The 25877-nt window shown below is 42.9% G+C and overlaps 1 protein-coding gene across 2 annotated transcripts; it reads left to right on the top strand.

Annotated features, from left to right (window-relative positions):
* The first annotated feature begins 92 nt into the window (after positions 1–92).
* FLVCR1 (FLVCR choline and heme transporter 1) lies at positions 93–18038 on the top strand. 2 transcript variants are annotated; one of them, XM_081000541.1, is made up of 10 exons: positions 93–1625; positions 2846–2990; positions 4308–4448; positions 5213–5284; positions 6317–6416; positions 8597–8707; positions 8957–9062; positions 11219–11330; positions 12943–13007; positions 14110–18038. In XM_081000541.1, exons 1-10 carry the CDS (start codon positions 930–932, stop codon positions 14167–14169), a joined length of 1608 nt encoding a protein of 535 aa, XP_080856667.1. In that variant the 5' UTR covers positions 93–929; the 3' UTR covers positions 14170–18038. The 2 variants fall into 2 exon arrangements, with proteins under 2 accessions (XP_080856667.1, XP_080856666.1); XM_081000540.1 differs by having other exon boundaries at positions 94–1625; positions 5213–5280; positions 6313–6416; positions 14110–15305.
* Positions 18039–25877: the final 7839 nt, after the last annotated feature.

The following is a 25877-nucleotide window of genomic DNA, read 5'->3' as shown; positions in this document are numbered from 1 at the left end:
GATGGGCTAAGCCCCGCCCCCTTTCCCCGAGCCCGGCCGTCCCATTGGCTGCGGAAGCGGCTTCGGCCTATCTGCCTAGGGGGGCGAGCGCCGTGTGCGCATGCGGGAGCCGGCCGCGAGTTGCTAGAGGGGCGGAAAGCGTTGCGGAGCGAGGGTGGGCGCCGCGTCCGTTGCTTAGCCCTCCTGGCCCTTCCGTGCTGCGGGGCGGGGTGGCAGCGGCGGCGGCGGGGAAAAGGCGAGAGGCCCCCCGGGACAGAAGAGGGCTGGCTGGCTGGCGAAGGACCTGGGCGAAGGAGCGAGCGAGCGTGCTGGGCAGGGACGGGTGCGCGCTCGTGCAAATCCTCTTTTGTGTCGGAGGCTGGGAAAGGGAGCGAACCCGAGGCAGGACAGGGGGCGGGTAGGCGACCTTGACGTGTGAGGCGGGGGGGGGTCAGTAGAGGCAATAAAAGGGGCTAGTCCCTTGGAGGACGGGGAATAATCCTGCCTGTGCCTGGGATAGGAGTGTGTGGGGGTGTTTTGTGTGCAGTATCTGTGCATCAAAGGATTGTGGGTGTGAGTCTGGGGCAGAGGATAGGAGTTTGGGGGCTGTATCTTTATTTTGGGGTGAATCTGTGGGGCAAAAGATAGGAGAGTGTGTTTTGGGAGTGCGAGTCTGGGGCAAAGGATAGGAGTTTTGGGGGTGTCGCTGTGTTTTGTGTGTGGGTCAAAGGATAGGAAAGTGTGTTTTGGGGGTGTAAGTCTGGGGCAAAGGATAGGAGTTTTAGGTGTGTATCTGTGGGGCAAAAGATAGGAGAGGGTGTTTTGGGGTGTGTGACTGAGGGGAGGGGCTTTCTGGGTGGGCAAGGGGAGGCCTCCAGTAGATCACCTGTGTGTGACCTGTGGGTGTGTTCAGGGAAGCCGGCTTGAAGGAAACAGACCCAGGCTTGAGGATGGGTGGGGATGGTGCTGACATGTCAGAGGCAGGGGAAGGCGGAGAGGAGGGAGAGGGTGGGGAGATTGTGGAGGTAGCCTTGATGCCTCCCGTGCACCAGAATGGGTGCCTCCCTGGCAGGGAGACAGAAAGGAGCAGCAGCTCAGCACCTCTGGTGTCAGTGAGCGATGTGGAGGTTGGAAGAGCTGTTGCATCCGAGGAGCACCCTGAGGCAGAAGCCATGCTCCCTGCTTCCACATCGGAAGTGAAGCTTATCCCTCGGCTGTCCAAGCGCAGGCTGGTAGTGCTGGTCATCTTCAGCTTGTACTCGCTGGTGAACGCCTTCCAGTGGATCCAGTACAGTATACTGACCAATGTCTTCACCCGTTACTACAACGTCTCCAACTCTCAAGTAGACTGGCTGTCCATGACCTATATGGTGACGTACATCCCCCTGATCTTCCCTGCCACTTGGCTGCTGGACACTCGGGGGCTTCGCATCACTGCCTTGCTGGGATCTGGACTCAACTGCCTGGGTGCCTGGATTAAGTGTACCAGCGTCCAACCAAACCTGTATGCGGTCACGTTGGTGGCTCAGATTGTGTGCTCCATAGCCCAGGTTTTTATTCTGGGGTTGCCCTCCCGCATTGCCTCTGTCTGGTTCGGGCCCAAGGAAGTGTCCACTGCTTGTGCTGTAGCTGTTCTGGGCAACCAGGTAAGAGGATGTAGAATGCAAGATGCTTGCGACAGGGGTGTGTCAGGGAGGGATGCTCATCGGGAGAATATCTGGAGAAATCATGCATTTCTAAGGGAGGAGGGAATCTTAAATGGAAAGGGCTAGAATTTTTGTGATGAGGGTGGGGTGGGAAGGCCTAGCAGTGTGTTTTGTTTGTGCCATGTACAGTGGTACTTCGGGTTACATACGCTTCAGGTTACATACGTTTCAGGTTACAGACTCCGCTAACCCAGAAATAGTACCTTGGGTTAAGAACTTTGCTTCAGGATGAGAACAGAAATCGTGCAGCAGCGGCGCAGTGGCAGCAGGAGGCCCCATTAGCTAAAGTGGTGCTTCAGGTTAAGAACAGTTTCAGGTTAAGAACAGACCTCCGGGACGAATTAAGTACTTAACCCAAGGTACCACTGTAGTTAGTTGCAGGTTGATGACAAGCAAAGCCCTGTCTGTAGTGGTGTGTCAAAGCAGCTTTGTCCATGGAGAATGATGTTTCAATATAATTGTAACTTAAAACATTTCTCCATGAGCTGTGAAAGACTTTGAAACTAAAGGCAGTAGCAGTCTCATTTCCATTAGTCTGCCTACCACCCCAATAATGGTATCCTGTGCAGCTTAATGTAGAACTGTTCTGAATTATACAAAGATAAAACATTGTAAAAGCAGACAACAGCTTTACAATTTTAAAAGGGTGTTGACTACAAAGCTTCCATGTTTGCCTGTAGCATTTCTGAACTAAAGGCACGAAGTATCTAATGCTTTTTTTTGCAGTTAAACCATGTGCTTCAATTAATTCTGCTGACAGAGAATGGTAAAGAAATTCAGCTGTACACTTCCAGTGATTGCAGTATCAATAAAATAGAGATGCTGGTATATTTCAAGATAAGAAATTTCAGCCAATGCCTCAATTGTCACCAATATTCAGAGAGAGGCAGCACCTTACAGAAATGCTAATATAGGATAGCACTATATGAAACATACCAATAGAATTGGGATCGCACAATTTCTCTGTTACTACTGATAAATGCCTTGCATTTTAATTCAATAATGATGCACTATTTAAACACTATAAGTGTAAATAAATCCACCAGGACCTGTTCCCCTTCAGGTTAATGAAGGAACACTTTGGTTTCAAACATGCTTTACTTGCAGTTATATGCATATTTCAATTACCAAACCTCATTTAGGTTGCTATTTCTTTACAGCTGGGCACAGCAATCGGCTTCTTATTGCCACCAGTTTTAGTTCCAAACACACCTGATGACATGGACCTCATGGGACATAACATCCGCATTATGTTCTATGGTACGGCAGCTGTATCCACATTCCTTTTTATACTAGCAGCAGTGGGTAAGTAAAACATATCTGTAAGCAGTTTTGTAAAAGCTGAAGAAAGCTTTCAAACAAAGCAAGTCCAAGTCAGTCAAGGGCTATATAAATATCATAGATGAGGCGCAGAGTTGTCAACTTTTCCCTTTTCTTGTGAGGAATCCTATTTGGAATAAGGGAATTTCCCTTTAAAAAAGGGAAACGTTGACAGCTATGATAGGCTATGCTTGACAAAACATTCCAATCCATTCAAAAATGTTTAAATTGGAAAACAGTTAAAATAGCAAGAGAGTAAATATTTTCACAGTACATAAAAAATACTGTTTGGAATGCTTTTTGCCTAGTTACGAAATTATTACCTGATTCCATTAACCACCACCCTGCTCCCCCGCCCCTTCTAAAACACATTCCTATAAGTTTTGCCTTCATGGCTATAGCTGCTTCACCATTTTCCTTTCTAGGGTTACCTGCAGATAAAAAAGTGTAGTTTGACTTATCTTTTTCGCTTAACTCCGGGAATAGGAATGGAGAAAATTCCAAAGTTTATGCTGGGCTGCCGTGAAACAGTCCTACCGGTCAATTCATTTCGTACCAGGTATTTGAAAGTATCTGCAGTGAGAATCTTGCCAGCTTCTACTTTGAAAGCCAGCAACCTGGATGCATTTCTTTTTTGGGGGGTGCGTCTCTCAGAAATAGGGCATAGATAAAGGGGACATTCAGACAAAAGGAGCTTGAACTGAAGAGGAATAGAAGCAAGTAAATCAAAGCTCTGCTTAAAAGAGTACAAGTTCAATGCGGTAGTTAGAATGAGAACTGGGGGAAACGGATAAAATGTTACACTAGCTGAGAGCCTGGAGCAACATCTTAGCAACTTCAATAGGAAAAAAAGTATACACTTTGGATGCAATGAAAATAAACAGTTGCACTACTTGACAGCGAAGGAAATCATGAGAAGCGTAAAGAACAGATTGAACTTGAATCAAAGAACTTCTGCTAGTTGGGAAAACACTTAAAGCATTGTCTCTTTCTCAGGTGTGTGTGTGTGTGTGTGTGTGTGTGTGTGTGTGTAGATCAGTTTTCCTGAACCTGGTGCCCCCTATACTAGACTACCAATCCTGTCATGCTTAACCATTGCTCATGCTGGCTGGGGCTGATGGGAGTTGTAGTCCAACAACATCTGGAGGGGGCCAGGTTGGGAAAGGCCGGATTAGATAAATGATGGGAAAGGTACACCCTGTGACCTCACCCTCATCTCATGATTTGCATGGCGCTAATTAATATTTTGAATAACAATAGCTGGTTTGCAAAACTTTTATGTCTGTGTCACCTTCTTCCTAGTGTTTAAGGAAAAACCTAAATATCCCCCAAGTCAGTCTCAGGCTGTTCTTCTGGATGTCTCGCCTGATAATTACTCCTACAAGCAATCAATGATCAACCTGTTCAGAAATGTTCCTTTTGTTCTTTTGTTGATCAGTTATGGTGAGTATTTTGAGCATCTTTTTTTCATGTGTCTTGTATAACATAGTTGCGTAACGCTGCCCCCCCACGTACCTTACTACAGATTCTTATATTAGGAGGTAAATATTTATGCTACTATGTACTTTTTCATTTTAAAATAAATCAATAAAATCTAACCATTATCAACTTTAAATGATAAAAATGGGTGACAAGAAGCAGATGACAATATAACAATGTATTTATATAGTTTATTCAGTTGTTCAACAATGATTTTCTTCATTAAAATTTTTTCTGTACAATCACTTCCATTTAGAGTCTATTAATATTGCTGAATACTTAGGTAGTATCTGATATTTTCATTAACTATTCCAAAAATGTTTTAGTAAATTCACACATCTTTTAAAACACTTTTGTAAAGTCCACACCACATGTATACAAATATATTTAGCCTACATGTGGCAGCAAAGATTTATTGTGCAATATAAAATTCTTCTTTGAAAGTTCAGTAGAACTGTGTCATTCTTACTTTAAACTGGTGTTTTTTTCACTTTTCATGTACTCAAATAAAGCTTACATGTCTAATCAGATTATGGCCTTATACAGATTAATTAACTATGCTATGTTTGTAATAAACTAAAACAATATGAAGTGATAGAGCTGTTTTTTTTTAGCCTTCAGATACCAACGATTCAAGTTTTCTCCTTTTAAAAAATAAAAATTAATTTTGCTTGATTTAATTTCAGTAACCATACCAGTACTTTAAACAGTCTTATTTCTCATTGCAGGAATTATGACTGGGGCATTTTATTCAGTCTCAACTCTACTAAACCAAATGATAATAACTCACTATGAGGCAAGTTTCTCTAGAATGTCTGTTGATTAATTTATTCTCTTAAAGAATTTCATGTCATGCTTGTTTCAGTTATCACTGTCAAATTAGGGTTGAGAGGGTCATTTTGCTCAGGGCTGGAACAGATCTGACCTAAGAAATTGGTGATTATATGTGTGTGTCATGCCTTGATGCAGTTTCCTGGCTGCAAACTAAGGAATAGTGCAATAGCACATATGAAGAAAGGGTAGAATCTCTGTGATATTCGTAGCCACAAAAGAGGGGATTGAGCTTCTTGGGGAAGTCTTAAAGAGTAACAAGTAGTTCATCTTCTGGCCTCTGAGAGCATCTCCCAAATCCGCTGCAATTTTAAATACTTGAGTAGAACCTGCTTGTTCCTTTTGTGATTTTTTTGTTCTGTGGGAGGCAGTGGAAGACAGGAGTGCCTGGCGTTTTCTGGTCCATGGGGTCACGAAGAGTCGGACACGACTAAACAACAACAATATATGGGGAGGGGGACCATTCCACTGCTTTTTCAAATTAAACCATTAAACACATTTTAAAATCACTGTGCTTATAAGCAAGTAGCCTGATTTTAATGCTGTCATGGGATCTGTTAGAATTGGAAGCAATCGAAAACTTTAAAATGACAAAGTGAAAACTATGGTTGTGCAGTACGTTGGCAGGCTGTCTCCTGTTACCAACAGTTATTTCATTGATTTGAGTACATTGAAATGTCTTTATAGTCTGGATTAACCCATCTGTGAAAAGCTCTAGTGCAGTCTTCCTCAACCTCGGCCCTCCAGATGCTTTTGGCCTACGACTCCCATGATCCCTAGCTAGCAGGACCAGTGGTCAGGGATGATGGGAATTGTAGTCTCAAAGCATCTGGAGGGCAGAGGTTGACGAAGCCTGCTCTAGCAATTATTTTTTACACTTAGCTACAGCAGCGATGTTTACTTAGATTTTGGCTTTTCTAATAAGTTTGTATGCACATATTCACTGTAGTAAAGTGGGTGCCGCTTATAGATATTTACACAACAATGTTATTCCAAGGGAGAAGAAGTGAATGCAGGAAGGATCGGCCTGACTCTTGTGGTAGCTGGAATGGTGGGTTCAGTTATTTGTGGCTTGTGGCTGGATTACACCAAAACATACAAGTAAGTGTGCGAGTGGGAAACCATAGAATAAAACTTAAAGGTAAAGGTAAAGGTAAAGGGACCCCTGATCATTAGGTCCAGTCATGGCCGACTCTGGGGTTGCGGTGCTCATCTTGCTTTATTGGCCGAGGGAGCCAGCATACAGCTTCCGGGTCATGTGGCCAGCATGACTAAGCCGCTTCTGGCAAACCAGAGCAGCGCACGGAAACGCCGTTTACCTTCCCACCAGAGCGGTACCTATTTATCTACTTGCACTTTGACGTGCTTTTGAACTGCTAGGTTGGCAGGAGCAGGGACCAAGCAACGGGAGCTCACCCCGATGTGGGGAATCGAACCGCTGACCTTCTGATTTTTAAAAAACACTTCCGATAGTACCTAAACCCCTGCTGGTTAATATACCACCAACCTTCTGATTGGCAAGTCCTAGGCTCTGTGTACCCACAGCGCCACCCGCATCCCTAGAATAAGGCTTACTTTACCATAATTATGGGGTGAATGGTATGGATTTAGTTATTTTGGAACTTACTGAATTTTGGAGCTTGAACTGATGCTGATCTTAAATTGGCCTACATCTGATAGCTGCTGCATTTTTATTCCTTCATGACTTAACATGTTTTAAATACACGTGGGTTGGGATTTTTGTTTCATTTTTTTACAAAAATAAAATCTCTAGTGCTGTCTTCACCAAAGTAAATGGATGCTACAAAAGCGATCTGGAACTTCCCACCATTAGAGAAGGGAAAACTAGTAAATGACCTGCTTCCCCATTACTTTTTGAGGCCTTCCCTCATATCTCCCTGCTGTTTCTGTGGTGGGCGGCAGCTTTGTGAGAAAGCCTGTGCTTGAAGTGTGGTCCAGAGAATGATAAAGAGAATATTAAGTGAAGTATTTCAGATTCCTATGGGCCCCCTATTTTGTTTACTGAATTATTTGTTGGGAACTAACGATGATGTTAAATGATAAGGAAAGGTGTACTGAAGCAATAAATAAGCGGAATTCAGTAGCTCAACATATAAAGGGAGCTTGGAATGCCGGGAAGTAGGGTAGATTATGTGCTGCAGGACAGTTTTAAGCTTTGAATGACGGCGTGCAAGTTAGCTTTTAAGGTACAAAAATATTTTTTACTTACTGCAACCCAAGCTGATCAACATTCGCATGCGGGCTTGTGGTCAATGTGTTTTTGGTGTGACTTGTAGCTCACACTTTTCTCTATTAAGCTTCTTTTTTGTATGGTTTAAATATTATAAATTTCATGCTAATAATCTAAAGTGTGTCAGCCCCTTCCAAGAGGGACTTGCCAGACTCCCTTGAGATATATATCTATATATATAATTACTGCCTTATACCCGGAGATCTCAGGGTGGTTCACAGAAAAGATCACAGTGTATAAAATCAAAATAAGAACAATAACCCAATAACACCCTCTGAAAAAGAGCCACATTTTAAAAGGGTATAGGACAGGCATAAGCAAATTCGGCCCTCCAGATGTTTTGGGACTACAACTCCCATCATCCCTGACCACTGGTCCTGCTCAAGATGATGGGAGCTGTAGTCCCAAAACGTTTGGAGGGCCAAGTTTGCCTATGCCTGGTATAGGATGTCAATCAGGTCAACCAAAGGCTGATTACAAAGGAACATTTTTGCCTGGTGCCTAAAAGTGTATAATGAAGGTGCCAAGTGAACTTCCCTGGGGAGAGCATTCCACAGATGGGGAGCCACTGCAGAGAAGGCCTGTTCTCCTGTTGCCACCCTCAGGGCCTCTTGAGGAAGAGGCACATGAAGGAGGGCCTCAGAAGGTGATCTCAGGATAGGTTCAAGTGACAGGTTAAGAGAGCTGTTTGAGATGGCATGCATTTCTATAGATAATCAGTTGTCCCTAGGCCCTGCCTAACTATACTGCATTCCTGCATTGCTAATATTATTGGTGTTTATTGTGGTTTTTATATTGTCTGTATCCTGAGAGATGGGAAGGTATGTTAAAAATATTTTGACTAAGTGGCATAAGACTGTGACAGCCTGTCCTGAGACAAAGCAGGGAAGTGACAGGTTGTCACTGAAATGTATTGCTGTGCCTGTGTGTTTGAACTGCAAAGTAGCTTGGTTTAAACTGTAGCAAAAAGAATAATACTGATGCGATCTGAACTTGACAGCATTGTGTTTTCTTCTTACTCTGTTTACAGGCAGACTACATTAGTTGTGTACATCCTCTCATTTGTTGGGATGGTTGTATTTACATTCACCTTGGACTGTGGACACCTCGTTGTTGTGTTTGTGACTGGCGGAGTGCTAGGGTATGGATCCACAGATTAATAAAATGCACTGATGTATTATAATGCAGGTTAAATTAAATCTCTTAGGTGTTATTGATCTAAGCCATTACTTAAACCACCTGATTTCACTGGGTCTAATAACTTTTTGTTTAAAAGAGTTGCGAGCTTTCCGGTGCCCATATGTATTTCCTGTGGATTAAAAATAGCTGTTTTTCACACATGGTCTTCATAACAACTGTTGCTCATTTGAACTTTGGGTTTCTACGGCAGCTTCTTCATGACTGGTTACCTCCCCCTTGGCTTTGAATTTGCTGTGGAAATTACATACCCTGAATCAGAAGGCACCTCCTCAGGGCTTCTGAATGCTTCAGCCCAGGTAACAACGGGATGCTTTGTAAACTAATCTGCTCCAATAATTAATGCTCTGTTTTGAGTTCTGGTAGCTCTCTGTTTTGTAATCGGGCATGATAGACCTACTTATGCAGAACCTTATGGATGCACGATGCAGTAGCTAGTATTTAAAGTGCTTTCAAAAATTGCGGCATCTTCCCTAAAAGGCAGTATCAGGCTCAGTGATGCACCGAGTCTGCAATATTCCTGCTGAAAACATTGCGTGTTGCATGAGCACAGTATGGTGGCATTTAGAAACGCTAATGAATGAAAGCAGTGGAAGGTGCCTTATACCGAATGAGATCATTGGTTCACCTCACCCAGTGTTGTCCACACTGACTGGCGGCAGAATTTCAGGCAAGGGATATTTCCATTGCTATCTTGTGATGGCAGGGATTGAATATCGTACCTTCCACTTGGCAAAGAAGAAGCTCTGCCACCGACTTGCAGCCCTCCCCCATTTTATTCTAGCTTCCCTGTCCTCATGTCCCTGCCTTTTCAACTTGGGAGTGCAAGCTGGCTGTTTACTCAGCAAGCCACCTTCCCACTGGGATTGTGGGAGGATTGTAGAGTGCCCCCCACCTTGCACAGTTGCACAGATCTGCAGAGATGAGAGAAGCGCTGGGCTCCCTTTTCTACAGGGAGACTATTCCATGCTCATCTCTGAGATTGGTGGGTAAATAAAAAAACCAACAAATGTGGAATGGAAGAAAACACAATTGACAAAGATCAGTGGACAGCTAATGTGGTACATAATTGATAGTATAGCTAGTATATATACCATATTTTTTGCTCTATAAGACACACTTTTCCCCTCCTAAAAAGTAAAGGGAAATCTGTGTGCGTCTTATGGAGCAAATGCAGACGGGAGGCTCTGCTTAGCGCTACCTTTAAAGAGCCGCACACACACTCTGTGCGCTCTTTAAAGGGAGTGCAGCTCTTGGGGGAGCCTTTCTCCTGCTGCCCAGGAGAGGCTGTGCACGGCTATCCCATAAGCTAGGACAGCGCAGCAATCCTGCTTGCTGTCCTGGCTTCTGGCTTAGTCGCGTGCAGCCTCTTCTGGGCAGGGGGAGCCTTCATCCCGCTGCCCGGGGAGGCTGCGCACAGCTATCCCATATACCAGAACAGCAAGAGGCTATCCCAGAAGCCAGATCCCTCTTGCTGTTCTGGCTTCTGAGATTCAGATTTTTTCTTCTTCTTGTTTTCCTCCTCCAAAAACTAGGTGTGTCATATGAGGTGTGTCTTATGGTCTGGTGCGTCTTATAAAGCAAAAAATACAGCGCATTGTCTCTAAATAGCATACTTAGAGAATGCAGAAGTGAAACTCTCTACCCCAGGTGGTGCAGTGGGCCAGTGCATCTGACTGTTAACCAGAAGCTTGGTGATTTGAGCCCAGCAAGGGGGCAGGATTCCTGCATTTGAGCAGGTTGGACTAGATGACCCTTGGGGGTACCGTCCAACTTTACAATTCTGTGATTCTATGAAATTCATTTCTGGCAGGCTCTTCTGCTGAGAAGGCTCCTACCTCAGCTTTCATAAAATCAATAACAGGCAAGGCAGGCAGCCCTTGCCCTGAGTCTTACACTCTAAAAGACACAACCTAACAGGCAATACAGTGGTACCTCTGGTTGCGAATGGGATCCGTTCCAGAGCCCCGTTCACAACATGAGCAGAATGTAACCCGTGTCTGTTTGTGCGCGGGTTGCGATTCGCCGCTTCTGCACATGCGCGTGATGTCATTTTGAGCGTCTGCACATGCGCGAGCGGCAAAACCCGGAAGTAACCCTTTCCGGTACTTCCAGGTCGCTGCAGGACGCAACCTGAAAAGATTTAACCTAAAGCAAATGTAACAAGAGGTATGGCTGTAAGTGAAAAGGAAAGAAAGGCAAACTAGGGCACCAGTTTGTAGGAATACAAAATTCTTACAGCGACCAGCTCAAGTGAAAACCATCCAAAAGTGAAGAAAAATTTAGCTCGTCTCTCAGCAGAGCTGATGACCTTGCCCTGTTTCCTATCTCTCCCTCTGCTGCAACACAACCACTGTGAACAAACACCATGCAAGTTTTAACTGTGATACCATTGTAGTGAAGATACTGTTTATCAAGAAACAATCCGAAATTCCTTCTTATGGTCTGTTTACAGATATTTGGGATTATCTTTACGCTGATTCAAGGAAAGCTCACAACAGATTACAATCCCCGTGCAGGAAACATCTTCCTCTTCGTATGGATGTTTATAGGTATCATTTTAACAGGTAAGGAGTTGGCTTTCTTTCTCAAATTAGGGTATAAATGTATTTTCTTCTTACTGGAATAGTATGCAGTCCATCCCAAAGGCCTGATTCCTTCATATTTTATTTCTGTTTTATTAATTTGAAACATTTCTATCCTGACTTTCTATTAAACATACCCAAAATGTCTCACAACAATAACAGCATGAACAACAATGTATCATAAAAGCAGCCATATGATAAAGTAAGATGGATGAAAATAATTAAGTCCTCAAAAGCAGGGGAATATCAATAAAAGTGATAAAAAACAGCTGGCTGCCTGGCTTTATTTACTTTAAAAGAGGAAAAATGAGGTGAGGAGGAAGTGGCCTGTGGGTAGCTTGCTTTTTTAAAAAAAGAGCTAGTTAGATTTAAGAGCGGGATGTGAGTAAAGAAAGCTTATTAGGATTACTGGCTGCCATCCAAACCATTGTGACATTTGTGACAAAAAAGAAAACTAAATCTTCCTTTGTCTGATAGCAGTAGAACCCTGCACTAAGAAGTAAAATGTGAGCAAGGTTATTAAATAGTTGAATGAGCAAGACCGCTGCAAGAGCATGAAGGCTGTGCTGTGATGCTAAACTCACACAGGCTGCAGTCCTAAACACACTCAGGAAGCAGTGAAACTTAATTCTGATTTAAACATGTCCAGCATGATCAACTGGAAATAAACCTCATTAAACACAGTACATTTAAGTATATATGCTTAGGGTTGCTGTGTAAGTTGAATGCATCTTTACTTCTGTTCATTCAACAAATGGGCTTTTTGGTCTTTGTGTTTCTACAGTTTGGATCTAGACCAGGCATGGGCAACCTTCGGCCCTCCAGATGTTTTGGCCTACAACTCCCATGATCCCTAGCTAACAGGACCAGTGGTCAGGGATGATGGGAATTGTAGTTCAAAACATCTGGAGGGCTGAAGGTTGCCTATGCTTGAACTAGACTCCCCATTATAGGCTAGCGGTTCATAATTATTTGGGTGTGTATAAATTGGTAGATCAATTTAGCCAGGTGGAAATTAGTAATATGCAATATTAGTGTTTAATATCAAAGATAACAACAATATGTTTAGGGAAGTTTTTAATGACTGATGTTTTAATGTGTTTTTTTATCTTTTGTTGGAAGCTGCCCGGAGTGGCTGGGGAACCCAGCCAGATGGGTGGGGTAGAAATAATAAATTATTATTATATAAATTATTATATGTTCCAGCTCCTCCTCTTCCTGCCTGCAGCACATTAAACATGACATTATTATTATTTTTTAAATGAAAGCTGAAGTTTTCAGAGTGCTGAGTCCCGCACCATTGTCAAATTTGACCTTCGTCAGCATTTGATAAATGTGTTTCAGCATCCAGGGCTGTTAACTGCTGCATGTTTCAGCCTGGAACCTGTGTGAAAATCACTGTTGTAGACTGAGAAACAACAGCTAGGAATAAGGCAGGTATCATGTGGTCTGCAGAACAATCATGATGTTAGTCTTTTGCTGCAAAAGCAATAGTCTCATCGCACCTGAAAGACCAACAGAATTTATCCTGCAAAAATATGCACTGCAGTGAATGTGCTGGTATTCATATGCTTCTTTCCTTTCCTCCTTTTAGCTTTAATCAAATCAGATTTGCGAAGGCACAATGTGAATTCAGGGATAAGTGTTGACATTAAATCTGTAAGTAGTTTTAATCTTTTAATTTGCTGGCATAATCGACCACTAATACCTGGCATTCAGCATTAGACTGTTGAACACAATGTCATTAGAGTTCTGGCTGCTTTGAGTAGCAGATTTCAAGTTCAGCTTGCCATTATTTAAAAGAGTTTTGTAGTTGTAGTCCCCCCCCCACCCCAAATGACAATTTTTTATTAGTTTTCAATTGCAGTCCAACAATAGCCTCGTTATAACAATTCCAATTGATAATACAACTATTAATACCAATCATTCAAATACTGAATTATATAATTTAGTTAAAGTGGCCCTCCCATGTGCCAGATTGGATGGTTTGATTATTTTCTTTTTTTCTGTGTTCCAAAATCTTAATTCGTTTCAATTACATTCCGGTCATAATAATAATCCCTTATACAACAACGGCAATATTAATAACTTCTATTTGTGTTGACACATTGAATGATTTATAAAACTGCAAGTGAGGAACTCAAACTATATCCTCGTTCTTCCTGTGCATGGCAATTATTCTGTCCGTGGTGTTTCTGACACTGGTAGCTTATTGTCACAAGTTACTCAGAAGCAGCAAGGAGTAGTGGCACTTCTTTCTTAATGGCATGCTTTGATCCACCTACAAAAGAGAGAGCTGCATGGACTCGTCTCAGCAATATCTTAATCAAAGGAAAATGGTCACCTGTAAAGTAATCAAAACATCATAGAACACTGCACACAAAACAAGCAATCCAATAGCCTATCCCAAATCAGCTACAAGCCACGTAAAGTTAGAGAACTCTCAAACTTATTCAGTGAGAAAGCTCAAAAATATAAGGCACTTCTGTCTTTGTGGGCTCACTTTGATACCCATGATCACCAGCTGAACCAGATACTAGAATTAATAATGCTGGTTTTAGGAGTTGGAATAATTAGTGGCCCAAGCAATTGCTTTTTCCTTATATCTCCATTCTTCAGAATTTGTAAGCCCCCCTACTCATATTCTGTTCAAGCTAGTTTCACTATTGATTCCTAAAATTACAATTATTGTAGCCTCAGAGCCCAGGCAACCCTATCAAGAATGGATTGAATCAGCCATCAATTTTATTTTTTCTCACAGATGTCAGTTGACGGTCCTACAGAAGATGAACTGAGTAAAACCGCATCGAAAAGCGTCTGAATTAAACATTTAGGATGGAAGAAAGAAGTGCCAGATACTCATAATTTTCATGTTAGACCAAGCAGAAGCAACCTGACAGATAGAGAACAAGAACTGTCTCGAAGTAACGTGTTTGCAGTCATGATCATGCAGTACTGCTTATCTATGAATTCGAGATACACATACACTCTGCTGAAGGCACCTGTTAATTTTATGGCGACATATTTATAGTGGGATTCTTAACTTTTATTTATTTATTGGTTGTGCAGTTTAAGATCTCCAATCTGCCATTCCTTTGTGGAAGCTGTGCCGTTTCAGCAGAGACAGTAAAACTGCAATCATAAACATACTGTGGGATAAGCACCTTTGAACAAATGCAGCAGGTCTTACTTCCAAGTTAGTATGCATAGTACTGTAATGTAAACTAGGGATGGGGAAACTGTGGCACTTCAACTTCCATTGTCCCTGGCCAGTGGTCATACTGCCTAGGGCTACTGGGAATTGGAGTCCAATGTCATTGGGTGGGGTGGGGTGGACAGGTCCTGATCTTTGCTGCAAAGGAACTTGAGTACTGTGGCAAGTATGAATAAGTTCCAATTAAAAGCTGCACAACTAATTAATCCACACATCTTTTATATAAAGGTGTGCTCTTAAGATTAGCATGAATTAAAGGAGCATTTTAAAACTTTTTTTATTGTAAATATATTGGAAATTTTAATCCGCCACTTCTATAGGAGGTGGCTTTTCCTCCAGCACAAAATGCAGTATACTTAATTCAGATTTTGAATGTGTTATACTGTAGTTTCTGTTCGCCATTTCTGTTGGCCTTGAAAGGATTATAGTTTATGGAACCTCTTGTGTTTAAATACAGATGTGGGAGCTTCATAAGCTCATATTCTGGAAATATTTTACATTCTTTTTTTCATTTTTTCTGAGAGAGTCTGGATTTCTGAGCTACAAAACCAGGTCCTCATCTGTCCATATATTTTTCCTTTGCATTTTGAAAATGCAGCTGTGTTTTTCTTAATGTTTGAATGGTGAGAAAAAGCATTGCCAGACCGTACAAAGGCACGTACTTGCAGCCATTCTTCATTTGTGTGTCTATATGTTTGTTAGTGAAAAGTAATGGGCAAATAAAAGTATTGCAAGAGCACAAAGTGAATGTTTATCTACTGCTTCACCTGGTTAGAGTCGTGTGCAGGTTTATAATATTGTGCCTTTTCCTGCTGAATTGTGTAGCAAATGAATCAGGCCTCTTGTGAAGCTAAGGAAAAACTTGAAAGTACATATTCAGCCTCTGCTGCTTGCTGATTTGGTGGAAATTTTTGTGTGTCCATTGGAGAAATATTTTGTCTGTTAAATGTTCTTCCTTCATGTCACTTGAATACAACTTGCCTGGTAGTAAATGACCTTTTTAGATCTCTCTCTGCTTTAAAGGAAGGAGGAAAGTGAAAATATGAGTCACAGTGATTCAGCATGCTAAATGATTCTGCAGCTTTTCAGCATTTCACAACATTTCTAGACTCCTTTACTGCTTCTGCTCTCAAATACCTTTGTCACATGACACATACCAACATGCAGGTATTATCTATAGCTGTAATTCCACATGCTTCAGAAATCTATCAATTAAAAAATCCCCCCCCCATAGGTGGAATTAAATTGTTATGCCATTTAAAATGTTCTGTTTGCCCAAGCATATTGGCTTGGCAGGTGGAATGATCTCCCCTCCCCCCACATACTGTTTCCAACCCCACCCAGACAACTTTTTCTGGTGGGGAGGTGTTGCCCTTCTGCTATTCATTAAGTGAATCCCACCCTAAATCTAAGGTTGTTTTTTTGAAGGAAACATTCTTTTTCTGCCATCTCTTCCCTTGGAACATCTTTCATAAGAGAGAGAGCTTTACAGCTAAGCTTGTTATATAAATTTAAAATGGCCAATTTTTGACACCCTACCAAAAGCCACCTTTAAAAATCACCATACCTTTAGTATGACATTTGGAGCTTAAAATAAGTTTGTTTCCTTCCAGAATTAACGTTAAAACCTTAATCCTGCTGAATCCCCTGTTTTATGTCTTTTGCCAAATTGCAGAGTTGCCTTCTGAAAAGCTCCCAAATAAGTTTGACCTGGCAGAATGCCTGTGGGGATTTTTAAATCCAAGTGTTCCTTGTAATAAGGGCTTAATGGCAGCTACAACCATGGTTCCCTGTTGGGAGTGTGCAAGTTCTTCCCTGGGACTTCAGGTATACATTGGCAAATTATATTCTGGATTAAATAAAAAGGGGGAAGTGCGCTGCATAGTTTAAATAGGCAAACTTATTTGCTATCTAAGTAACTGTAGGTCAATGGGAAGCTGGCGACATGTTACTTGTATGTATACCTAACAGTATGGGATTTTGCATCATTTCAATTCACAAGGGAATCTATAGGCAAATTTATGAGCTTTGAAAAACTGGTGTTTTAAGTTCTCTTGCTGGGATCCAAAGAGCTGCTTAGCTGGTTGTACTAGCCCAGTGGGATTTTTCTTTTTAACCTCCAGAATGTATCTCAAACTAATTTTGAAGCTCCCCTCTATTTCAAAACCACTTTGTTATCTAGCTTGGGTTGCTTCTGTTTGAGAAAAACAATGGCTCACATGGCTAGAGATTCAGGGTCCTTGGTAGCCTGGCCCCTTTGCTTTGATTACTTGGCAGGATTCATGGTTGTGCTATTGGTTCAGGGCCAGCCCACCCATGAGGCAAGGTGAGGCAAACGCCTCAGGCGGCAGAATCCACAGGGGCAGCAGATCCCTATGTTGATCTTTATTCCCTCCATGTTCCTGGGTATAGATCTTCACTCACCCCTTCTTCCCTGGCAGGGAGGGGTGACCATTTTGTGGTTCACCTCAGATGCCAACATGTATTGGGCCGGCCCTGTATCTGTTGGATAGTTAAACTCAGTATTTCTAAAACATGCCAGCTTTCAAGTACTAGGAGAAGCCCTTTCAACAAATAGTAGGTCCAAAATCTTCTTACTGAGGGTCTCCATTACAGCCTCTTAGGGACTCATTTTGCTTTCACTATCTTATGTGGAATCCATACTTTCTCAAGTTTGAGCCTTCTCAAATGTGCAGTGTCTGAGTGATCCATTGAGGTATAAGTGGGTGGATTTTGGTCGTGTTAGTTTTTTTCTAATTTCATCTACATTGGGGCTGGAGTGGACCTCTGCTTATTGGGCACTGCTGTGGGTGAAAGGGAGACAGGATATATATTTTTAACCCTTCATTTTTAACCCTTCACCCCACAGCCACTGTGCTCCCCCCAATCTGCTTTGGAGGATTGGGGGAACCCTTCGCAACAAGCATGGAAGGTGGAACTGGGCTCTGACAGGCAAAGGAGGAATGTTTTGGAATTTCTGTATAAATTCGAACAGCTTTAACACAATGTATTTATAATCTTGAAATCTACTATGGCAATCATTGTATCAGATGTTGGTTTAAGTCCCTCATGTTGTGTATCCTCAAAGAACCTGATGTTGACCCTAGTGCTCTCTGCCAGTTCTCGTCGTCTTCATAACCTTATTTTCCACGCAAGCAAACCCAGCTTCAGAGCAAGCCTCTCAACTACATTGTGCGTACATTTTTGATGTGGTAATATGCAACAAACAGATAAAAGACAATATGTCCAGACAGCCTTTACTGATCTGGGGCCCTCTAGATGAATAAACAAAATAGAAAAATACAGCTTTCATCAGCTGTAGTTGGCGTGGCTGTGCTGGCTGAGGTGGATAAGAATTGTAGTTCAAGGCATCTGGGTTGGTGAAGGCTGTGAAGAAATGCTGATGTGCTTGCTATCCCTGGGTCCTTTGGGAGGAAGTGTGGGGTAGCAATTCAATAAATAATAATAAATAGAAATTGGTGGTTTGTGGCTCGGTATTCTTTTAACACCATGAAGTAGCTATGCTTGCATTTTGGACTGTGTCCTCATAAAAGTGTGGCCATTAACACCAAGTATTTTTTTATTCTGTACTTGGAATATGAACATTGTCTCCCCACCCCACCCCTTGGTAAATATAAACGGATGGAACATATCAGCAAGTTAAGCACTGGCATTGCTGGATACAAACATCAGGTCCTGTAGGTATGTAGACAAAACATTTCTGCCTTGCAACTACTTCAGGAGATCAAGGAAGCCGGGGAATGATCTTGATATTCTATGCTGTGTCATGTTGACCTCGCAACTAGGGTTTCAGCTGGCCCTGAGGCTAAACAGCTGTTTGAGTAGAAAACTTGATATACACTTAGTACAGAGACACTTCTATGGCTTGGTTTAATTTGCTGCAGGGCTCCCTTTATTCCTGCTGTCACTCGCTGTTCCCCCTCCCTGTGTTCCTGACCTTTGGGGATATTGACCTATTTAGCTGCCTGATCATGGCAACTGCTTCAAGTTGGTTAAAATTCTGATAGCAGAATTAACTTTGGTTGTCCCTTTGGTTGGCCCCCACGGCCCTTCACTTCATCAAATCTGGCCCTCTTTGAAAAAAGCTTGGACACCACTGCCGGGCCTAAACTGATCTATAACTTGACTCTGACTCATTAGTAGGAAGGATTCATCCAGACGTGAACCATGAACTTTAACGGTGTTAGTTGACAGTGGGGTTTTTTAAAATACAGTGGTACCTCGGGTTAAGTACTTAATTCGTTCCAGAGGTCCATTCTTAACCTGAAACTGTTCTTAACCTGAAGCACCACTTTAGCTAATGGGGCCTCCTGCTGCCGCCGCACCGCCAGAGCACAATTTCTGTTCTCATCCTGAAGCAAAGTTCTTAATGAATATTTTAATGTTTCAATATTTTAATGTTGTATTTTAATCTTGTTTTTTAAGTTGTATTCATTCAATTTGTTTTTATTATTGCTTGTTAGCAGCCCTGAGCCCGGACTTGGCTGGGGAGGGTGGGTTATAAATAAAAATTATTATTATTATTATTATTATTATTATTACTAACCCAAGGTACTATTTCTGGGTTAGCGGAGTCTGTAACCTGAAGCGTATGTAATCTGAAGCGTATGTAACCCGAGGTACCACTGTAGTCACAATTTTTTTTAAAAAAAGCCTTGCATGTTCTAGCCAACTGTACATGTCATGAATATTTCAGAGTGGAAGTGATTTTTTCCCTTGCTTAACAGTTCTCAGTGTTTTGAGTGGGCACAGGCACGGCACCATGAGAGACTATAAACAAGATCTCCTAGTGAATAGGTGCTACACTAATTAAGTTGCAAGTGCAGAGAATTTGTGAGCAGCCATCCAGCTACTACTGCTGTTATAACTACCAGGCACTGTTTGCCACAATTCTGCAACAATTAGAGAACATCCACTGATTTTTTAAAAATATTGTTGGCTGCTAGGCATATCTACCTCCTCCCCTCATCTGATAGCTCTCCCTGTGTATAAACAGTCATCATTCTTGTGCAATTTCTTTTGGCAGCTAAGCATATCATTCAGCAAGGTCTTACTGCTATGTTCTAGGTACACAACGACCTGGTTTGTTTCCTATCTGCTAGTCATCAACATGATGTACCGTCTTCTCACATGATCTTATTTCCTAATCCTGTGCTATAAATATCTCCTAAGATTAAATAATAAGCAGGTCAGACTTTGAAGGACATGGACCTCCTTGAAGATGTAACTGATTTCTGGGGTGGAAAGATTTTTACCCTTGCCCCAATAGTGTTACAGCGCCCTCTGCTTCCTTCCATAGAACCAAATGGTCCCCACTAACTTGTATGGCTGAAAGTAAATATAGCTCATTCTACCAATAGGCTTTTCCCACCCCCTCCTCACACCTCAGAAAAGTGTTGTAACTGTTTCTACAGAGTTGTAAGACCAAAGTATCACAACGTCATTTCAGGGTTGCTGATGCTAGCAAGGCTTTCATTTGAAGTCTGGATTCATAACCTTCATAATGGAGATGGTTACAAGCGAGCAAATGAAGAGTGAGGTGGGAAAATCATTGTCTTTTTGATTGTATTAATACTGTAATCCATTTTTGTAGTTGCCTATATTGGGGTGTGTGTATTATTACTTATACTAATGGTCCCAATCCAGCAGGGTTTCTTCTTCATCTTTTCTTGCCTTCCTTCTCCATCCCTGAAAGTTTTTTAAAAACGCCCTTTTCTAGTAAAAAGCTGGCCATTTTTTTTTTTTTTTACTTTTTAGTGAAGGCTGAGTTTGCATTGAGATCACTGTCTATTGATAATATTTCAGCTGAGGGAGACCTCTGCTGTTAGCTTTGAGCATTGGTTCCATGCCTCCAATAACAAACAACAGACTGGAGACCCACGATATGTGACTGCCGTAGCAGTAAGTGAATTAAATTACTAGCTGGCTTCTAAACACTCTCCCAGCTGGAAGGCAGCCCAAGTGCAGACAGCATGACATGGTCTGAGCTGCTGAACAAGGCTGGCAACTCCTTGTAAAACCACGAAACATGAGGACGTATCCTATAAAAGGATCAAGGATTGGCATATAGTGTGTATAAGGCCTTGTGATATTAGCAAACTCAGCATGCTACACAGTTAAGCACTAAGTGGATGACCTTTGATTAGTGTTATAGAATAATTATTATTATTTATTTATTTATTTATTTATTTATTTATACCCTGCCCATGAGGCTGGGCCTCCCCAGACACTCTGGGTGGCTTCCAACAAAGTATTAAAATACAGTAGTCTGTTAAACACTTTTAATGTTTGATGTATTAAAGTATTTTAATTATTTTTTTTAAGCCGCCCAGAGTGGCTGGGGAAGCCCAGCCAGATGGGCGGGGTATAAATAATATAATAATAATAATAATAATAATTATTATTATTCATTAAAAGCTTCCCTAAAGAGGGCTCCCCCTTCAGATGTCTTATAAAAGTCTGGTAGTTGTTGTTCTCTTTGACGTCTGGTGGGAGGGCATTCCACAGGGCAGGTGCCACTACCGAGAAGGCCCTCTGCCTGGTTCCCTGTAACTTGGCTTCTCCCAGTGAGGGAACTTCCAGAAGGCCCTCGGCGCTGGCCCTCAGTGTCCTGGCAGAACGATGGGGGTGGAGGTGCTCCTTCTGGACCGAGGCTGTTTAGGGCTTTAAAGGTCAGCACCAACACTTTGAATTGTGCAAGGGAAACGTACTGGGAGCCAATGTAGGTCTTTCAAGACCGGTGTTATGTTGTCTCGGCGGCCGCTTCCAGTCACCAATCTAGCTGCTGTATTCTGGATTCTGGAGGTTGTCCCCTCAATGGACCATTGGTTGGGCACCCTGATTCCTGACCATTTCTCATAGCCGCTTCAAACCTCTCACACACTTGACACTTTGCGGACTATAGGTGAATGTAAAAAAAAAAAAAAAAAGTTTGCTGTAGGTCATAGTCCTGTGCACACTTACCCCAATCTTTCCTCTCCTGCTGATTTCCATTCCCTTTTTCAAAACTCTGGGTTTGCTAATGGGTCATGCATCTTGAATTATGCACTCAAAGTGCAACATGACATAACCTGGAAATCTGGATTCTTCTTTGAGAACCAATTAAGCCATTATCCATATGTTGCCTTAATTATATGAACGAATTCTAGTAAAAAAAGAAGTGTAGTTAAGCATTTGGGAAAACATTTTCGGAAAGGGTTGTTGGCATCTCCCTGTCTCGATAGACAATGGAGTGTGCCTCCGGGGTGAAGCCAAACTGCCAAACTAGCAGCAGGAAAATGACCTCCCTTGTGCACAAGCCTGGACAGCGTCTTTGGAGGTCCTGGGCTGCCCAGACAACAAGACCACCCCTCTTGGCCTCGCTGATGTGGTCCAAAGGAAAACAGAGCAATACATTTGGTGCCAGCTTAGCTGCAGGAGTTGCCAGAGTTGCCTCATTTAAGTTGCCATCCAACAGTCTTAGGGACCCCACTCTGGATTTGTGTATGGTTTACTCCTTAGCCTTTTCTTCTTCCAAAGATATCCTGCAAGGCAGCAGAGGTTTAGGACCAGGGTTTTCCTTTTCCTAGATGGTCTAGGTGGAGGGCTTATGGAGTGTTAGGAGAGGGGTATTACCTCTGGTGGGGGACACGGTGTGTAGTTTGTTGGAAAGGCTAGAACCAGGCAGAGGGCCTTCTTGGTAGTGGTGCCCGCCCTGTGGAAGGCCCTCCCATCAGATGTCAAGGAAATAAACAACTACTTGACTTTTAGAAGACATCTGTTTAGGGAAGTTTTTAATGTTTGATGTTTTGTCATGTTTTTAATATTCTGTTGGGAGCAGCCCAGAGTGGCTGGAGAAACCCATCCAGATGGGCGGAGTAGAAATAATAATAATAATTTATTATGGAAACATGAAATCACATATATGTATGGTACAGAGGGTTTATCCATTCAGGACTTCATTGAGGCATCCATCACCTCTGATGGGAGACACCAGCATCCGCCTGCTGGATATCACATCAGTTCCTGACCTTATAGGTGACAAATCTGTTTTGCTGATTCTAAGCTTTCTGATCCTCGTGGTTATTAGGCTGTGGTGTGTGTGTGTGTGTGTGGAAACTAGAAAATGATATAGACTGGACCAAGCTACAGCAAAACTTGGGGGAGCGCAAATGAAGAGGTGCCTAGGATGCCACAAGGAGCATACTAACCTTGACTTTTTGTAGTGTTTGGTCTGGGTCCTGTATGCTGCAACTTTCCTCCAGTAAATCAAACTGAGGCAGAATTATGTTGGCAGTTTATTCAGTAGGTGGCAGCATTTCTTTAGGACGACTTGTGCTATTAACTGAGACAAGGCTATTTGCAGAGGGAAAGACCTTTCTACATACAGATTAGATCTACTGGAGCTACTGTACAGAGAAACCCCTTTGCATTCAGCACCCAGCCTACTGCTCCACCCCATACAAATATGCTCCCCCAAAGAAACCTCCCTCAGACTGAAGCCATATCAAAGGTGAAATCCCAGTATTTCACAATAGGAAAAGCTATTTCCAGTCTTTATCATCTATTTACAAAAAGCCCTGAGAAGTAGGTCATAGTTATACCTATTTTACAGATGGAAAAGAGCATCCCAAACAGAGCAAGTGTTTACTAAACTAGATATATATGCATACAGTAAAAGGCTAGCAATTGAAACCAAAGTACTTACATGGATGGTGAAGTGATCTGCCCACACCTTTTACTTCCACGAAGAGTTTCAGCAAATGTAATGATATTCCATGGGGCTTTACACATCTCTGACTCACCCACTGCATCCACACTAATAAGTGGGGTGATGGGCAATGGGTGTTTGTGAAGTGCTTTGAGATCTTCAGATGAAAGTCGCGAATGAAATGCTCCGCTGCTGCTTTGACACTTTCCCTCCTTCAGCAAACCTCCTTGTTAATGAGGAATTGCCAGAGCAGAGCATCAATGGGGAAGAGCAAGTGGGAGGAGATGAAATTTCACCTCTGCAGACTAGAAGCAGAATATGTGGCTCACTTCATCCCATGAAAGCATTCTCCTGCTACTGAGAGGATCGCTGCCTCCGACTCGCTTCTACAAATCTTTTGGAAATGCTCAGGGTTGTATTCAAAGCAGTGCTAATGTTCTGTCAGTGCAAGGAATGTGTACAAAGGGCAAATCCAGCAAAGGGAGGCTTTCAAAAAAATGTTATTCACTTAGGAAAGAACCATCGGAATGAACTGTTGAGGATGTGGATCCTCAGCTCCAGAGGCGGATTTAGGGCAGTGCGACCAATTCTGCTGTACTGGGTGTCGGGATCTCCGCTCGGGCAAGCCGATAAAGCTCATCTTCCGGAATCGCCCTCCCGACGAATAATTAACGACCTGAGCCTTTGATGATGCTCCAAGGCACGTTCCCCCATTCACCAGAGTTTCCAGCAGCATGCGGAAGGATGAGATAGTATGAGCTACATGGTTAAAGAGTTTTATTATCTTCTACGCAGACAGCAAAGAAAATTACATCCTCTATGAAAGCAGAGAGCAACTGAACCAAACAAAGAAACAAAGGAACAGGAAACCACTAACGTCACATCCGTCTCTCGTCTCCCGTGAGACTTCCAACAGTATGGACTGTGTCTGGAATGTAAACAGAGTCCTGTGACTCTAAGCAGCTGCACAGTGGCAAACAGAAACTAACACTGGGTGCTGAGCCTAGGGGACGACACAGGGCATTACAACTATGACAACTGAGCAGAATGGAAGGCAAGAAGTGGGAGGACGGTGCCGAATTTTGGCACAGGGCACCGCTGAAATTTGAAAGACCAAAGTCTGCCCCTGGCAGTTCAGCTGGCTGCTTCCTGGTTCAGCCAGTGTAAGTCCCACCCCCCCAAGGGAGATTATGGGGGCATGACATGGGTAGGACCAGAGAAGCGGGACTTGGGCTGGATCTGAAGCATGTGCAGCTTGGCCATGTGACCTGGCAACCCAGCACAGAGCACTGTTTAAAAGGTTTGATTCCCCTCTGCCAGGCTTAGGCAGAACAGCAGCAGAAGCCCCAACTACTGAACTGGGTCTGGATTTGGTATGACTTTACACTGGCTCAATTTACACCAGCTTCTTGTGTATAGGATTGCTCCTTTAGCAAGGGACTCCAGCAAGTACTCCTGTCTTGTGTTTAAAGGGGGGGGGGCTGCATGAGCTGTACAGAGAGAAACTGTTCACCCCATAAAGAGCTTATTAAAATGTATTTTATATCCTACACCCTTTGAAAATTTCAATAATTGTGTGGGCTTGGGAAAGGAAGTGTGTCTTTTGGCACCAGTGACATCACAGGTGCTAGCCAGTCAGGGGGCTTATGATAAATCACCCAACCACCACTTTCACGGCAGTTTTTTCTTGCACTTGGGAATCAAGCTGCAGGGAGAATCTGACTGAAGGAGAAACCACAAAATCACACCGGAGCGTTGGGAAAACAGCCTCCGGGGCACAAGTTAGAAGGAAGTTGTTTCTCCTGGAACCACATAACTGTGGTGGTAATACCGTCATCTCTCACAAAAACGCAGCTACAGAGTGAGGTGCGATGTGAATACAGTGGTGCCTCGGGTTACATACGCTTCAGGTTACATATGCTTCAGGTTACAGACTCCGCTAACCCAGAAATATTACCTCGGATTAAGAACTGTGCTTCAGGATGAGAACAGAAATTGTGCTCCAGCGGTGCGGCGGCAGTGGGAGGCCCCATTAGGTAAAGTGGTGCTTCAGGTTAAGAACAGTTTCAGGTTAAGAACGGACCTCCGGAACGAATTAAGTACTTAACCCGAGGTACCACTGTAGTGGCGTCATTTGGCTCGACTGTTTCTCCCACCAGGGAGTGTGCAAAGTATGTGTGCTACTTTGCTCTTTCCCTCTCCCAGAACCTAAAATAGGACTTGGGCTGGAAACATGTGGTGTGCTGCTTAACCACAGCCGTTTTGGGTTCCTCCAGGTGAAAACAGCCAAGCTGAAGATTCCAAGTTCCTGCTGCAACGCAACATGGGGAATGCCAGCAGGGCAGATGACGACATGATCAGAGGGCTTCCATTGGAGAAGCAGGGTCTGTTGTGAGGCTGCCACAGAGTTCATAACTCTAGGTTGGATCTAACTGTTCCCTTCCTCTGATGTGAGGAGTGCTTCCCTCAGTGAAAAGACTCTTTTTGGTTGGAGGAATTCTAAGAATAGTAGAGTTGGGGGAGACATCCAAGGTCATCTAGTCAATGGAGGAAATCACTGATAGTTTGGCCATGCAGCCACTGCTTAAGAGCCTCAGTGATGATG

This window comes from Podarcis pityusensis, assembly GCF_964106645.2.
Source record: "Podarcis pityusensis genome assembly, chromosome: 3".
Taxonomy (NCBI): domain Eukaryota; kingdom Metazoa; phylum Chordata; class Lepidosauria; order Squamata; family Lacertidae; genus Podarcis; species Podarcis pityusensis.
Note: the sequence above shows the minus strand (reverse complement) of the source record. Positions and strands in the feature narration are given on the sequence as shown.